General features: G+C 45.9%; 3 protein-coding genes across 4 annotated transcripts; 2 read left to right on the top strand and 1 right to left on the bottom strand.

The window, feature by feature from the left end:
* The first annotated feature begins 6,142 nt into the window (after positions 1–6,142).
* Positions 6,143–8,899, top strand: LOC111600006 (trichohyalin-like). Its single transcript, XM_023315949.2, has 3 exons — positions 6,143–6,416; positions 6,474–7,562; positions 7,642–8,899. Exons 1-3 carry the CDS (start codon positions 6,274–6,276, stop codon positions 8,831–8,833), a joined length of 2,424 nt encoding a protein of 807 aa, XP_023171717.2. The 5' UTR covers positions 6,143–6,273; the 3' UTR covers positions 8,834–8,899.
* Positions 8,900–9,491: 592 nt separating this feature from the next.
* LOC111604844 (farnesol dehydrogenase) lies at positions 9,492–10,756 on the top strand. The gene is made up of 3 exons (XM_023323080.2): positions 9,492–10,099; positions 10,468–10,608; positions 10,684–10,756. Exons 1-3 carry the CDS (start codon positions 9,509–9,511, stop codon positions 10,723–10,725), a joined length of 774 nt encoding a protein of 257 aa, XP_023178848.2. The 5' UTR covers positions 9,492–9,508; the 3' UTR covers positions 10,726–10,756.
* Positions 10,757–12,442: 1,686 nt separating this feature from the next.
* Positions 12,443–14,429, bottom strand: LOC111604698 (bromodomain-containing protein DDB_G0280777-like). Of its 2 annotated transcripts, XR_002751765.2 has the most exons (4): positions 14,171–14,429; positions 13,731–14,111; positions 12,717–13,417; positions 12,443–12,632 (listed from the first exon to the last, which is right to left on the bottom strand). XR_002751765.2 is itself a non-coding variant. In XM_023322872.2 (3 exons), the coding sequence occupies exons 1-3, from the start codon at positions 14,293–14,295 to the stop codon at positions 12,805–12,807; spliced, it is 1,119 nt and encodes a 372-aa protein (XP_023178640.2). In that variant the 5' UTR covers positions 14,296–14,429; the 3' UTR covers positions 12,443–12,804. The 2 variants fall into 2 exon arrangements, 1 of the variants encoding a protein (XP_023178640.2); XM_023322872.2 differs by having other exon boundaries at positions 12,443–13,417.
* Between the last annotated feature and the right edge of the window lie 332 nt (positions 14,430–14,761).

The raw sequence follows: 14,761 nt of genomic DNA, 5'->3' as shown, positions 1-14,761 counted from the left end.
TTATACTTATACTCTTATACTCTTATACTCTTATACTCTTATACTCTTATACTCTTATACTCTTATACTCTTATACTCTTACACTCTTATACTCTTATACCCTTATACTCTTATACTCTTATACTCTTATACTCTTATACTCTTATACTCTTATCATTAATGTTATGTGTTGCTTCTTTTCGATCAGTGTACCAGTCTGTTGCCACACCCACTCTCACGCAGTGAACACCTCCGCCTACACGACACAAAGGTGTCCTTGACAAAGTAGCAAGCAAAAATTGTTCGCAGCGCACTTTTCGGCGCTCTGCGCTCGCCGATTGCATCCGCAGAAGCAGCAGCAAAAAAAAAAAAGCTAGGTCATAAGTTGAGCGCTGCAGGCATGATGTCTATATAGAAACAAAAAAAACACACAGAAAATATAGACATGTATATACAGATATCTGTGTATATATGGGTAAAGGCCAGACGACGAGGCAAACGCATTTATTCATTTAACCTTTTACTGCGAAGCGAGCGACGGGATCAAACCAATAAACTTTTGTTGTATTGTTGGGGTATTAAGTAGAAAAGAGGGCGTGCCAAAGGCGTCGACGGATGGGGTGTCGGGGGGATAGGTCACACTAAACGATGGCACGTAGCTGCGTCAAGTAAATGGGAAAAGTTCCAGTCAAATTCTGATGAAATGAAATTAGTTTTCGCTTGAGTGTAACTTCCGTTTGTCGAATGACTGGACAGAATAAAAAATACAATTCTCTGTGAGGACCATAGTGTGTGTGTGTGTGTGTGTGTGTGTATGTGTGTGTGCAGGTTAATCTACGGGCGGGCATAACGCACGCCGCATATGAAGGACGGCCAAGTGACATCAATTCGCCTTCAAAATCGTTATCCCAAAAGCCAACTGTCTCCCTCTCTTCCGCCCACTTTTTCTCTCTCTCCCTCTCGCTACTTCACGTTGTGTACGACAGCAATGAAACCACAAGAAATCGCTTATAAATGACATACTTTTACCACCCGCCAACGTAACAAGAGCAACAGCAACAACTATTACGACTTCATGTTGTTGTTGGCCACAATGTTGGGCTGAAAGTTTCAAGTGCAACGTCACGGCACAGTGGTGCAAAATCTATTGAAAATGTGGTAGAAATTAACTAGCGAAAGACAGAGCTGAAGAGTTGAAATAAAAGACCAATTTCATATAGAGCCTTTGCTATGCTTCAAATGATTGATGACTTTGAACATGGCAGACTGGCCGATTGATTGACAGAGCAACTGACTGATTGCCACTAGACTGATGGACTGATCGATTGACTGATTAGCTTCATAGTGATTGAGCGGCTGAATGATTGATTAACTGTTTGAGCAACAGATTGATATACTAACTGGTAGACTGATTGATGGACTGACTACTTTACTGATTGACAGATCAAGTAACTGACTGATTGACTGATCCCTGACTGATCAAATAACTGGCTGATTGACTGACTGACGCTAACTGGCTGATTGAGTGCTTGAAATGCGAACTTATCAACTCACTGATCGACTGACTCTGCTGCACTGTATATACAAGAATGAGAATTTTCCTCTTTTAAATCTATTTGGAGCCCACTGTGCGTTATACGCTTTATGAAGTGGACCGCATAGATGACTCGGCATACACAAACATAAAGACATGTACACACACACCCACACACATACAAAGAGTGTTACAGAAAAGTTTGAGTATCAATCAACGACAGTCAATCAATCAATCAATCAAATGCACCAAACAATGATGCCAAACAACGAAGTTGATCGCGATGTGGAAATGGGAAGTGGAAGAGAAGTTTCCAATGAAATTTTCCACTACTTTCCACTTTGCCAAATGCCACTCAAAATGCTGTTGCCTGTTATTGTTGTTGTTAGGATTCGCGTTATTGTTGTTGTTGCCGCTGTTGTTTTTACCTGTGACACCTTTAATTTGATAGAGGGTTTTCCTTGTAGTTGGGGCTGCTTTCTAATTTAGTCGACGCTGCGTCTTTTCTAGAAAACATTTTTGATATTTATAACTTTTCTAATTGCCATTCCATGGGAGCGAGAAAGAGATGGCGAGTGAGTTGGAGTTACACACATGATATGAGGCATTAAGGCCATTGGCCTGACAACGTTTGCGGTTTCATTGCCTTGACAGCAGCTTCTGCTGCAGCAGCTGCTGCTGCGGCTGCTATTTCTGCTTCTTACTCTTCTTCTTCCTTGACTTCTTCTTCTTCTTCTTCTTCGGTTCCGGAAAAATGAAACGATTTTTCCAAGCGAAAGTTGACGTTGCATTCGAAATTATTTACAACTAGCTGCTGCCAGGGTAACCAGTCAAGAAGAAGCGAAACCCAGCAACAACAGCAATAACAAAGCAAATTTCAAGCTGGGAAACAGTTGCAATACACGACCCGCTCAACCCCCAAATGCCACGCCCAAAAACCCTGTAACGCCCCCTTTATTAGAATCTCAACCCCCCCCCCCCCTCTCTCTCTCTCGCGCTCGATTCCAGTGAAATGCACTTCAATGCTTAAATGACAATCAAGTTGGAATTTTTTTCTACTTTTGAGGTTCCACGAAAAATCGTTTGAGATGAGACAACAACACAATTAGAAAGGCTACCTGATACCCTGTACAACAATTTAACATATATCTAGACAGATATATGTATACATTTACAGATATATGCATATATCTATATAGATATATATTTCTTATGTTTCTTTACAGAACTAGAACTAGAGTTGTTGACTAAAATATACCCTATAAAATATGCATGTATGCTTTTGTAGTATATGTACTAAAACTTTAACGGACTCTTCTTCTCTTCTTCTTTATCTAAATTCATAGCTGTAACTACAAGTCACTGAATAAGCGTTAAATATCTTTAGACCTTATGCAAAACACAGTAATTTAATTTTAGATCATGCCTTTAGTCTTTAGTCTTTAGTCTTTAGTCTTTAGTCTTTAGTCTTTAGTCTTTAGTCTTTAGTCTTTAGTCTTTAGTCTTTAGTCTTTAGTCTTTAGTCTTTAGTCTTTAGTCTTTAGTCTTTAGTCTTTAGTCTTTAGTCTTTAGTCTTTAGTCTTTAGTCTTTAGTCTTTAGTCTTTAGTCTTTAGTCTTTAGTCTTTAGTCTTTAGTCTTTAGTCTTTAGTCTTTAGTCTTTAGTCTTTAGTCTTTAGTCTTTAGTCTTTAGATACGAAGCTGTTTCATATAGGCTCACTTCAGTTGCGTATACCAAGCATTAGCTCACTTCTACAGGGTATACCCAAACTTGGGCTACAACATCATAAAAGCGAGCAACTTTTTAGTGCAACGACAAATGCAAAATGCATAACAACAACAGCGATGGGACAAGCGAAAAAAGTAGCTGAAAAAATGTGTAAGCGAAGAAGATGAAGAAAAAGAGGTAGTAGCAAAAGTAAAAGTAGAAGAAGAAGAAGCAGATGCCAAAGCAAAAGAAAGAGCCAACGCAAGAGCAAGAGCAAGAGCAAGAGCATAACAACCAAAGCAAATTGGCGCGGACTTGAAAAAGTGCTTAACTAGATGTACAACATGAATAGTATACAAAAATACACAAATATATAGTATATATATATATAAAGATATTCATGTATGTAATGCATATACATATATGTTTATAAACCCTAAAATTTTGTACAAGCTACGAGCTCAATTTAGAGAGCTCAAAGTTCAGTGCAAATTGAAATGAGCGGGTTGGAATACAGGGTATAAGCCAGAGGGTATGTTGCTTAACACCTTCATATGGCCAAGGAACTATACATATTCCTGTTCCTTTAGCTTACTCCTTTAGTAACTCAAATTGAAGTCATCCTCGTATACCAGATATCATCTATATAAATTTAATTAAATTGCTATAGCACATAGCTGCCATAGAGACTATTAGTTCAAGCTTCAGTAGTAGTATGAATAAATTATGAAATTGAACTGCTCCTACTACTACAATTAGATCACATTTTAGTACTTATATGAACAACTATGTAATCCTTTCTGCTATCTAAACTAAACTTTGTCATTGCAAGTCTGTACTCGCTGCCTATATGCAAACCAAATTTGAGCCATATAGAAGCATTGCTTCATATAGCTGCCATAGCAAGTTTAGTTCAACTTTTTAGTACTTGTATGAACAACTTTTGTGTAAGTGTAAGTTTTACGCCCAAATAAGCTTTTCAGAGTTATCAACTCGAACTGGGCAGTAAAAAGTTATACTAAGCTTTTAACATAAGAACTGAATCTTATTAAAGCCCAAACATTGTATCATCAATCGTATTTTTAGATCTAGTATGAAATCATTTTTCGTTGATTTAGAACATACTTTCCATTTACAGCTCGCTCTTACAGATCTATACATTAAATACGTGTACTACACGTCTATATGATAAAGCTGTCATAGGCGCTGAGTAAGACTTTTAGCTCTTATATGAAAAATTGATGAGTTCTGTACTGAAAATCTTCCATAAATTGAATATAGACTTTTGCCAGGGTATTCAATTGTTGTGACATGATTTCTGTGCGTCAAGTCAAGTCAGGCAGCTAAATAAGTATACCCAATAGACCAAGTAGGGATACGGACTGGCTGGGCGAGTGTCCAGCTACCCGATTTTAATCGTGACACCTGTCCAGCTGGTCGACTGGTCGCTGGGCCAGTGACACGCGACGCCGGGCGGCATAATTAAAAGTTAAGTACCTGAGCGGCAGATATACGCCGTGCAAAAGAGAAGACAGGTGAAAGAGCGAGAGAGAGTTGTGCCCAAGCGATTCTCCCTAGACGCAGCTCAGCTCACAGACAAAGCCAAAGGCAGGTTGCAGTGTGTTGCCTGTACTAAAACTGGCAACAGCTCGTCGACGTTGAAATAACATGCTGCAGTTTTTAATGGGCACCTGCAATAAGGTGAGGACGGTCAACGGCGCCAGGCGCCCGCCTGAAGGGAGCGCTACACTAACCCAGCTAAAATGCTTGCCTGTTAAATTTTTCACAAAAGAACTTAACGCAAATACGCTTTAATGAGTTGTCATTGGCGCACATTGCCCTGGCGCAAGTACCCTATAGACGTGGGGTATGCTCAATGGCCGAAAGAGCAGTAAAAAGCTGGAAGCTAAGGCCGAGAGCTAGAAGTGCCTTGAAGGAGGAAGGAGAAGAGGAGAACTTGAGATTCAAATCCGAAAAGTATATTGAACTATGCCAAGTTTGAGTAAGATTTATTGATTAATAACAGCGTATTTGACGCTCATCAAAACCAAGTTAAGCCACATTGAAGTGGAGTATAATTTAGTCTTAAGTCAGAGACAATTTTTTAAGTGCGTCAAGGGTCGTCGCAGATTGTCGATTGCCTTGTCTGCGAATATACCTGGCTATGTAAACGCATATATATACTTATGTCTATGTGTACTTGGGGGTAGCAGGTTGACAGCGTTGTCAAAGTCCTTGAATGAGTTTGTTGAGGTCGTAACTGCATTAAATGCTAAACTACTTAGGAGTGTCGGATGGAAAGGGGCGCCGAAGGCGGAGGCGGCAATAGATGTAGAGTGGAGTATAGTAAGTGGGAATTTCTGCAACTTGTTGCAGCTTATTAAGTCCCGCCCAGCCACGCCCCATATTTAACTAGTTGAGTGGTGCGAAAAGTCGCACTCAATGCAATGCCGTTTCATCTATAATCTGCAAATAATGAAGAGCTCTATAAGTAAGACTTAAGGGATTCCACGCGAATTATAATGGAGAGAAAGGAAGATGGAAGATGGAAAATGGAAGATGGAAGATGGAAAGATGGAAGATGGAAGATGGAAGATGGAAAGATGGAAGATGGAAGATGGGAGATGGAAGGATGGAAGGATGGAAGACACTAGACACTAGACCCCGACTCTGACAATGTGTAAACAGAAAATATTTGAAAGCAATTTAATCTGAATAACAAATGCTCGCTTGCTATATGAACTCGATTTTCGTATTTCTCTGATTTCGATTGCAATGAAGTTCAATCAATCAGATTCTCTTTTCAGCTTAAAACAATAAGAAACAAAAACATTTTGAAACACTTTACGTTCATGGGATTTGGGAGATTTCTGGCCGCCGCTGACTGAGTAGCCCTTTGCTGAGCTGTGCTAAAACTGAGCACTCTGTGAATGTTGGCATTCCTATATATATATATAAATTTGTGTATATTTTTTAGTGTTGTCTTTAAATAGTTGGGACAACAAATCGTTTAGTGTGGCCACGGACAATTGAATCCATCCTTTTGGGAAGGACATGGCCTTCGTGGCTAGCAATGATCAACATGGCAATGAGATAATGCGTGTAGTGCTCTCGACAGAGCCGGGCAAGCGAACTGTGGCCTCCTGTCAGAATCTGAGAATCAACTGCACCTCCACTGGGGCTCAGTTGGATACACGGTAAGCTAGCTATCTGAACCTTATAGTAGTGGTGCTTCAACCGATGTCGTACTGCAGTGCCGGACGTTACGATCATCGTCATCGTTTTCATTTTTTTGCGGACACGGCGCTCAGTCAACGGCAGACGGATCTTAATTTGCAGCAGAAGGAACACGGCGACCGAAACAAGGAGCAGACATTGGGGGAGCAACATTGGCTAGAGCAGAAGAAGCAGCAGCAGCAGGAGAGGGAAAAGCAAGAACGAAAACAAGAGGAAGGGGGGCGGCTCTCGGCACAATCAAAGCAAAGGCAGCAGCTGCAGCCGGAGCCACTAGAGCAGCGAGGGGATAAAGCATTGCAGCTGGAGAGAAAGGCGACAACGGAGCAGCTGCCTTCGAAGATATCGTGCGTAGAGAGAAACAGATGTAAGACGGAACAGCAAGAGAAGTCACATCGTGAGACGCTCCATCGATATAGTGCATACTTGGAGTGGTCGTACGAGGAGATTTCACAGTCGGAAAAACAGTCACAGCTCCAACCGATCTCACAGCCGATGAAACTGCAGCCAGAAAGATCGAAATCGAACCGGAAAACTCAAATAATAAATTCGCAGACGGAGAAATTACAGCCAGAGAGCTTGCATCTAGAAGGCTTCAAGCCGTTGATGCGACCGAAGCCGGAGCGGTTACAGTCCGAGAGATTTCCTCAGGAAGACTTACAGCCCAAGCTGGAGAAGGTTCAGAAGGCTCGGTTGGAGAAAAAATTGCAGCCGAAGGATATGCAGGCGAAGGAGTTGCAGGCGAAGATATCGCAATTGCTCCAGAAGTCACAGACAGAGCTGAGCTTTCAGCAAGCCAAAGAATTGCAGCAAAAGAAGAAATCCCAGAAGGAGCTACCACAGCCCAACATAGGCTTGCAGTTGGAAAAGACCTCGCAGTTGGACTTGTCGCAGTCCATGAAGACTTTGCAGCCGGGTCACTCATCGTCTCAACATTCATCCAATCAGAGCGATGGCGATCTAGCCGTTGCGGAGCTGGCACAGTGGAATAGCGCTGAGGTCATTGCGCATAGCACCATGCTCGCTCCGCAGGATAATATCTATCAGCGAGGCAGCAGCGAGTGTGCAACGTCTGGTTCGCCCTTCCACACCTGGCTGGCAGCTAAAAAGTAAGCTTGATCTAGAATGAATAGTTCAGTTCGCTGCATTGTTACTCCTATCTATTGATATTTCCTTCCGTCTACACAGGGAGAAGCATCAGCAGCTGGAAACGGAACGCCGTCAGACCACTGAGCTGGAAGAGCAGCGTGCTAAGGAGCGCTCGCGTCTCGCTCAGCTGAAGTATGAACGTTGGTTCAAGGCCAAGACAAATCAATTGAGACGAGCCAAGTCAGACTTGAGTTCCACTCAGATGACGGGCAATTCACGTCAATCACTGCCAGCGGCGGAGTCGCAGCGTCGCCTCATCGAATGGGAGCGCGAAAAGCTGGCCGAGCTCAAGGAACAGCGGATGAGGCGTGAGGCCAGCTTAGCACGAAAAAATCTGATCGACTCGGCGCGCCGCGAACTGAGCGCCGATGCCTGGGAGCAATGGGTGCATGCCTCGCGAAACAAGCCCAAGCCCGTGCCCATGGGCAAGGGCCTAGACTCGCTGCGCGGCACGAACTCGCCCCACTTCAAGAATCCCAACGAGTGGCAATCGCTGCAGGTGTCCAGTAACAGAACACAGCTGAGCCAGCCGACGCAGACGCCACAGCGCCATGGACCCGACTACGAGCGCCTGGAACGGCTGGCCCAGCCGCGCCGCCACAGATACAAGACCAGCTTTGTCCCGGAGGTAAAGAGCAATCAACTGGGACTGGAGGACGATTACCACCTGGCTAAGTTAAACAATTCACTGGACAGCTGCCTGTTGCGTCCGCATCGTACGCCCATCATCTGGAGCAAGACCAATGCGCAGCGTGTGCGCGAGATGAAAAGGAACGTGCCACTGGTGGAGACTCCGCGCGAGCTGCAGGACGATCAATTGGAGCAGTTGCGCAAGCAGCAAGAGCTGCAGAACAATAAAGTCCTGCCGCGAAAGTTTCAACAGAAGCGCGATCAGTTGCGTCGCAAGCTCAAGGGCTGGGTCGAGGAAGGTAAGGCGCTGCCTGTGCGCAGCCACAGCAGCTCCCACAGCCTGAAGGATGAATTCAAGCACGAGCAGAAGCAGGAGCTGAGGCAACAGCAACGACGCGCTGTCTACGTAGAAGAGACGGCCCATTTGCAGCGTCGCTTGGTCTCGCTCAACGAGTCGCGTGTTCAGCGCTCCGATGACCAACTGCAGTCGATAGCCAAAAAACCGATTGCTCCTCTTCAACGAGCGCGCAGCATCGAACCCAAACGCTTGCTCAAGGTCAAGGACTCCAAGGAGGCGCAAAAGGCGAGGCCTTGGCGTTAGGTTTTTCTTTTGTTTTTCTCGCCCCGAAGACCCCCCTCTCCTCTCTCTCTCTCTCTCTCTCTCTCTCACACACACACTCTCACTTGAATCCTTATATCCTTATTATATGTACAATCTTATTGTTTTTAAATTTTTTCATCATATATTTTTTATTCGGATCGCAATTGGCCTTATTCATTTATTTGTAGCTGTCTTCTGGTATTTACTTTTGAATTTCGTTGCTAGGCTACGTTCCAGACACCGATACGGTTTCACTTCAGTTTGTTGGAGGCTTAGCCCCGTAGAGCTCCTCTGTCACCTGCACACTGAAGCCCCAGCCAGCTACCACAGTTGAAGGTAAGAGGATAGAGAGTACTCTCTCATAAGCGGCTAACCTGTTAATGGAGTCTTATGGAGGTGGAGGCAGTTGAAATCGTTGCAGACGTGCCTCTAATCGCTCGACAATGCCGATTGAGAGAAGGTTGCAATAATTACGGCCACTTGGCAGTGATTACCTCAGCCTGACTCGAAGACGAAGACATCGGCAGTCGGAATGATGTCAGTGGGCTAATTGGGGGGGGGAGTGCGAATCGATACAGCTTAGGCTCTAGCCAAGCACTTGGCTCATTTGCATTACTGGGGCTTCTCAGCTAGCTCTCTTGTTGCAGAAGCTTGGGCGGTCGGTCAGTCGACAGAATGCAACGTTGGCGCAACAAAGTGGCCGTGGTTAGCGGCGCCAGCGCTGGCATTGGTGCTGCCTGTGCCCGGGCCTTGGTCGGTGCCGGTCTGGTGGTCGTTGGCCTGGCCCGACGCCAGGAGCGCATTGAGGAGATGCGTGCAAAGCTGCCGCCAGCCGAACAACGGCGCCTACATGCTCGACATTGCGATATAACGCGCGAATCAGAGGTGCTAGCTGCGTTCGACTGGACGCAGCGAGAGCTGGGCGGCGTTCACGTGCTGGTCAACAATGCGGGCATCATTGCGACCGCGGAGCTTAGTGGGGAGGGCAATACTCAAGCGGTACGCGACACCATCGAAACGAATCTAATGGGCAGTGTGTATTGCATACGCGAGGCATTTCAAGCGATGCGTCGACAGGAGCAACAGCAGCCCGCTGCTGAGGGCCACGTGATCATTGTGAATAGCGTTGCAGGGCAGCAGGTGCCAAATCTGGGACCCCAGCTGCCGTCGCTCAACGTTTATCCGGCGAGCAAGTTCGCGCTGCGTGCCATGCAGGAGATCTATCGCCAGGAGTTTCAGCGCCACCAAACGCACGTCCGGGTCTCGGTGAGTGCAGAGGCTCAAAACGATTTGAAATGCCTAAATACCGGTTGAAAGGTTCTTTGATTTGCGTGCTTAGTACTCCGAAATAAAGGACATACAGCACATAAGCATGACACTTGATATTTCCCTTCGGAGTTTCATCCATCGATCGACGCTCCAACCAATCTTTCGTCCGATCTGCCTTCTGAACTTCCTTTCAAGCTTCCAGTGTTTTTACCTTGCATTTGTCCTGACGTCCGACTTTACCTTTGATCTGCCGTCCCACCTTCCATCCGACCTGCCCTCCAATCGACCAATCGATCTTCCGCCCTTTTCTCCGACCTCGTGTCAGTATAAGACGTTTTCAACCTCCACTGTATATTCAATTCCAGACCATAAGCCCCGGCATTGTTGACACGGACATTCTGCCCGAGCAGATACAGGGCGTTATTAAGCCACACATGCCGATGCTGCGCTCAGAGGATGTAGCCGACGCCATACTTTGGACCATTGGCACTCCATCCAATGTGCAGGTGAGCATGAAGCGTGGAATGTTTTAGCATCTTCTGGCAGCACTTACTAACATCTACTACGACTTCTTTCCACAGGTACAAAACATTACCATCAAGCCGCAAGGAGAAAAGTTTTAATCTGCATTTCTAATATTAAAGACAGATTTATCGTCTAGCTTGGCTGTTGCTTAAGGGTACGAAGGGTATTATAACACTAGGGTTAAGACTAGCTCTTCCTCAACTAAGCCTCACTAGCTGCATTTGTTGAGTACCTAGTCAAGTTGGAACGCAAGCTTCATATGTATAAAAATTCCGAGCTAGGTAGCTGCTGCTGGCTCCAATCATCAAACAAACTCTTGCACTTGGCAAATGTAACCAATTAAGCTCCTATGCAACGCCATTTCCCTGGACCAGCTCAAGAAAAGCGGTGGCCAGCGCAGCCCCAGAGGACTTGAAACTTGATTGAAGTACATTGTACCTCGGCCCAGAAGATGATCAACAAATTCCGCATCGATCAGGCCATCAGAGCTCCAATTGTTAAGGCACAAAAACAAAACATGAGACAGAAAAAATCGAAATCGAAATCGAAATCGAAGGGAAAAGCAAAATCCCGTAAGGAGTAGAGAAATTTGCATTTTCTGTTTTACAAATGACGCAGGTGCTGCGGCTAAGGCTAAGGCTCGATGCACGATGCGAAGCATCGGACAAGCAGCTCATTGGATTGCCAAACAACGAGCCAAAGCACACACACACACACACACACACACTTAGTGAGGGGGCGACATGGGAGAGGTCAGTGCACAGAACATTGCGAGCAGCTCAATTTTTGGCTAAAATGTGGGGTCGACCCTTTTTCCTTTTAGCCAGCACTCAAATCAACAGCAGCTGCGATTCCTACAGCCAACTGTCTCTACTCCCACTCTCGCCCTCTGCCCTCTCTCTACCCGTCTCTGTCACACATCTATGCGTTATGTGCTGGCCATACCTGTTACCTGACCAAAAACACAAGAGAAAAAATCGACCAATGTCTCGCAATGAAAATGGATTAAAAGGATAAGTGGGCGGCAGAGCGTGTGGGTCTTGTATCTTGTGGTTCAACTTTATGGAGCCCAGGTCTCCCCCTCTCCCTCTCTCTCGTTGTCCCCCTGCAATTGCATTGTCTGCGCTGTGGTCCGGCGGGCAGGCAGTTGACCTGCGCCCTCAACTTCACAGCCTCGGCACAAAGTCAGCAGGTCACATCGAACTCCCAGCCCCAAAATTCCCTTTCGATTGTTAGCCTAATTGAATTAACCAAAGAAACTTTAAAACTTGGATCCCAATTACTGTCGCTGCACTAGGCTCAGCCAAATGCAGATTAAGAGGCACCGCCAGGGCTGCAGCTTTTTAATTAACTTATTGAAAAGACACGTTTAATCAGCGTGGGAGAGCTTTAAAGCTGCAACGAACTAGGAGCTTTAAAACGGGCTATTTCAAGTAAGTATCTAGACAATCAGCACCAGAAAGTTCTCAAGTAAATATAGTTATCAAGCTGAAAGCTCGACCAGCGCCATATAAAAAACAGCGGTAGCAGAGACTACTTTACAGGCATCCAAAAGCTTTTCTATTGCAGCTTGGATTAAGCAAAAAGTTGGATTAAACTTGCAGGCTGAGAGCTTTACCGAATGCCAGCTTGTGGCTCTCACGTCCCTCTCTCGAAAGCATAAATATACATTGAAAGCTTTCGTATTTGTAAAAGCTTATCTGCGCCTGTCGATTAGCTTTGCTCTCACTGCTAGCAGCTTTCAACTTTAATCTGATCATGCTCAATCCAATCTCGAATAGCTTTCAGCTTAAGTCAAAAGCTCATTTATGCTGATTATAAAAAATGTATTTTATTGTCTTTGATTTGAGTGATGCCTAAAGCTGACTGGCGTGAACTTTTAAAGCACGTGGACAAATGGCAGAACGGGAAAATCGATGGTAAGCTTTTGCCTTAGGCAAAAGCTTTTGCTGGGCTCTGTTCATATTTAATCTTCAAGCGCCAGGCCTCTGGCTTTGAATTTAACCTTAAATGTACAGGGATGGCAAAAGCTTTTAGATTCTGCCAAAGCTTTTGCTAATTATCTATGAAAGCTCCGTTAAATGTTTACCTTGTTAGCTTTGCTCTCGCTTCGCCTTGACTCGATCCGTGTTTAGCTGGCTAGCTTAAAGCTTTCATCGGAAGCTCCTTTCCCGTGCTCACCACATGCGCCGCCGTGCGACATGCGACGCGCTGAGGTTGTCCAGACGTCGATGCAGCGAACGCTGCGCCACTGACATCGGCACATGCAAATAGAGCGAGGCGACTTGATTGTGCAGTCGCCTGCGCTGCCGCGACGCAGCAGCAGCGACAGCAGCTGCAGACGTAGTCGACCTGCCTCGCCGCGACTGCTGCTGCGGCTGATGCTGCTGCGTGCGCAGCCTCTGCACTGCCTGTTGCGGCTGCGACTTGAACGCCAGCCGCATCATCCAGCGCTGCCAGGCGAGCTGGCTGAGCTGCTCGCGCAGCTTCTCGTGGACGAACTCCTCCCGCTGCACATGCATTTCCTGCTCGCGTCGCAGCTGCGACTCTGCCAGCTTGCGCTGCTCCCACTCACGCAGCGACTGTTCCGTTAGCTTTTGCCTGCTGAATGCTGTCGCCTCTGCCGCGAACGAATTGTCTCTGCGAAATGCGTGCTGCAGCACCTGCCGCCGCTTGGCGAGCAGCCAATCCGAGTAGCTCTTGTCCGACATTTGTTGACGTAGCTGCTTCACCTGCTGCAGTCGCTGCGCCTCGCGTCGGCTCTGACGGCGACGGAGCGTCTCTTGGCTTCTGTTTGGCAAAAGAAAAAAAAAGAAATGCAAAAGGAGAGATGAGTAGGAAGAGGCAGGATAGCAAGTAGGAAGAGAGAGAGAGAGAGGCAAGAGTGCAAAGAGTCGAGTAAAGAGAGTGAAGAGAGTAAAGCTTCTGAAGAGAGCGCAGGAAGTGATGAAAGTGAAGAGAGTGATGACGGTGAAAAAAGATAAAAACAGAAAAATGAATGCATGAAGGACGGAAGTGAGAGAGAAGATATCGAAGAGAGAGAGAGAAAGGAGAGTAGAGATAAAAAAAAAATGATATATCTGAATAAAAACTCGAATCTCACCTTTTGCGCAGCAGCCACTGCTCAAAGGTCAGGCGTCGCCGCACTGGATGCAGCTGTTCCTGCTGCTGCTGCTGCTCCTGCTGCTGCTGCGACTGCTGCGAGTCTCCCGGCTGTGCTACTCTGCTTGTTGTGCTATAGTCCTGCGTCTCCAGCCAGAAGCTGTCGCCGCCGCCGCTGCTGCTGGCGCTGCTCTGCTCAAAGTCCGACAGCGACAGCAGCGGCGGCGTTTCGGCGCGCCGCGGCCACGTCACTGCCTGGCGTGGCAGTCGCTCCACTGAGCTGGAATTCACTGCAATTGGCGTCGCTGCCGCTGGCGCTATCGCTGCCTCAGTCGGCGTCTGCTGCAGTCGCAGCCGCAGCGTCGGATAGACCTTCTGCTGGCTATGCGAATAGAAGATATTTTGGCGCAGCTCAAGTCGTGTCGCATGCTCATGGCTCACCTTTGGCTGGAGCCGGCGTTCACAGCGACGCCTGTCACGCTCATTTCCTGCTGCTGATGCCGCCTCGCAGTCGGCAGCGAAGTCGACGTCTGCTGCGCGCTTAAATCGCTCTCCTCCACAGCCATTGCCAAAGTCTTTACGCAGATCAATTTAATTTGCACCTATATTTCGAGTTCAAATTTAAAACCAAAAAATTTTCTTAGATATTTTTGTTTTCTTTTCCCTTTTTGCTTAAGAGATATTTCGTTGGAATTGTCAAACCTCTGACAGTTAAATGAGAACTGAGAGAATGGAACTGAGAGAGTCAGCAAGTGAATATGTGAGTGCGAGCGTGACAACAAATTCATAGAGGGAGTGATGATCAACTTTCTACATTTTTATCGGTAACCTCCATAGTCTCCATTCGGCACTCTCATCTCTAAGCGTTCGATTTTTTTTTTTTTTTTATTTCCCAAGCTTTTTCACTTTTTTACCCAACTCTTCACTATTTTATCTGTATTCTACAAGCACCGTTTGTTTTAATTTCTTTGCCTTATTTTACTTTCTGGTCTCCAAATCAGCATTTTTTTTAATTTTCATGCTAATCTCTCC

This window comes from Drosophila hydei, unplaced genomic scaffold (assembly GCF_003285905.1).
Source record: "Drosophila hydei strain 15085-1641.00,03,60 unplaced genomic scaffold, DhydRS2 tig00000296-arrow-arrow-pilon, whole genome shotgun sequence".
Taxonomy (NCBI): Eukaryota; Metazoa; Arthropoda; class Insecta; order Diptera; family Drosophilidae; genus Drosophila; species Drosophila hydei.
The sequence above is the reverse complement of the archived record's forward strand: the minus strand, read 5'-3'. Positions and strand labels throughout refer to the sequence as shown.

Excerpts from the sequence above, each read along its gene's own strand:
- LOC111600006 (XM_023315949.2), top strand. The coding sequence starts at position 6,274 with ATGGCCTTCGTGGCTAGCAATGATCAACATGGCAATGAGATAATGCGT. Across the intron at positions 6,417-6,473 it reads GGGGCTCAGTTGGATACACG|TGCCGGACGTTACGATCATC; the intron begins GTAAGCTAGCTA and ends GTCGTACTGCAG. Across the intron at positions 7,563-7,641 it reads ACCTGGCTGGCAGCTAAAAA|GGAGAAGCATCAGCAGCTGG; the intron begins GTAAGCTTGATC and ends CCGTCTACACAG.
- LOC111604844 (XM_023323080.2), top strand. The coding sequence starts at position 9,509 with ATGCAACGTTGGCGCAACAAAGTGGCCGTGGTTAGCGGCGCCAGCGCT. Across the intron at positions 10,100-10,467 it reads AAACGCACGTCCGGGTCTCG|ACCATAAGCCCCGGCATTGT; the intron begins GTGAGTGCAGAG and ends ATTCAATTCCAG. Across the intron at positions 10,609-10,683 it reads GCACTCCATCCAATGTGCAG|GTACAAAACATTACCATCAA; the intron begins GTGAGCATGAAG and ends TTCTTTCCACAG.
- LOC111604698 (XM_023322872.2), bottom strand. The coding sequence starts at position 14,295 with ATGGCTGTGGAGGAGAGCGATTTAAGCGCGCAGCAGACGTCGACTTCG. Across the intron at positions 14,112-14,170 it reads AACGCCGGCTCCAGCCAAAG|CCAGCAGAAGGTCTATCCGA; the intron begins GTGAGCCATGAG and ends CTATTCGCATAG. Across the intron at positions 13,418-13,730 it reads CAGTGGCTGCTGCGCAAAAG|AAGCCAAGAGACGCTCCGTC; the intron begins GTGAGATTCGAG and ends TTTGCCAAACAG.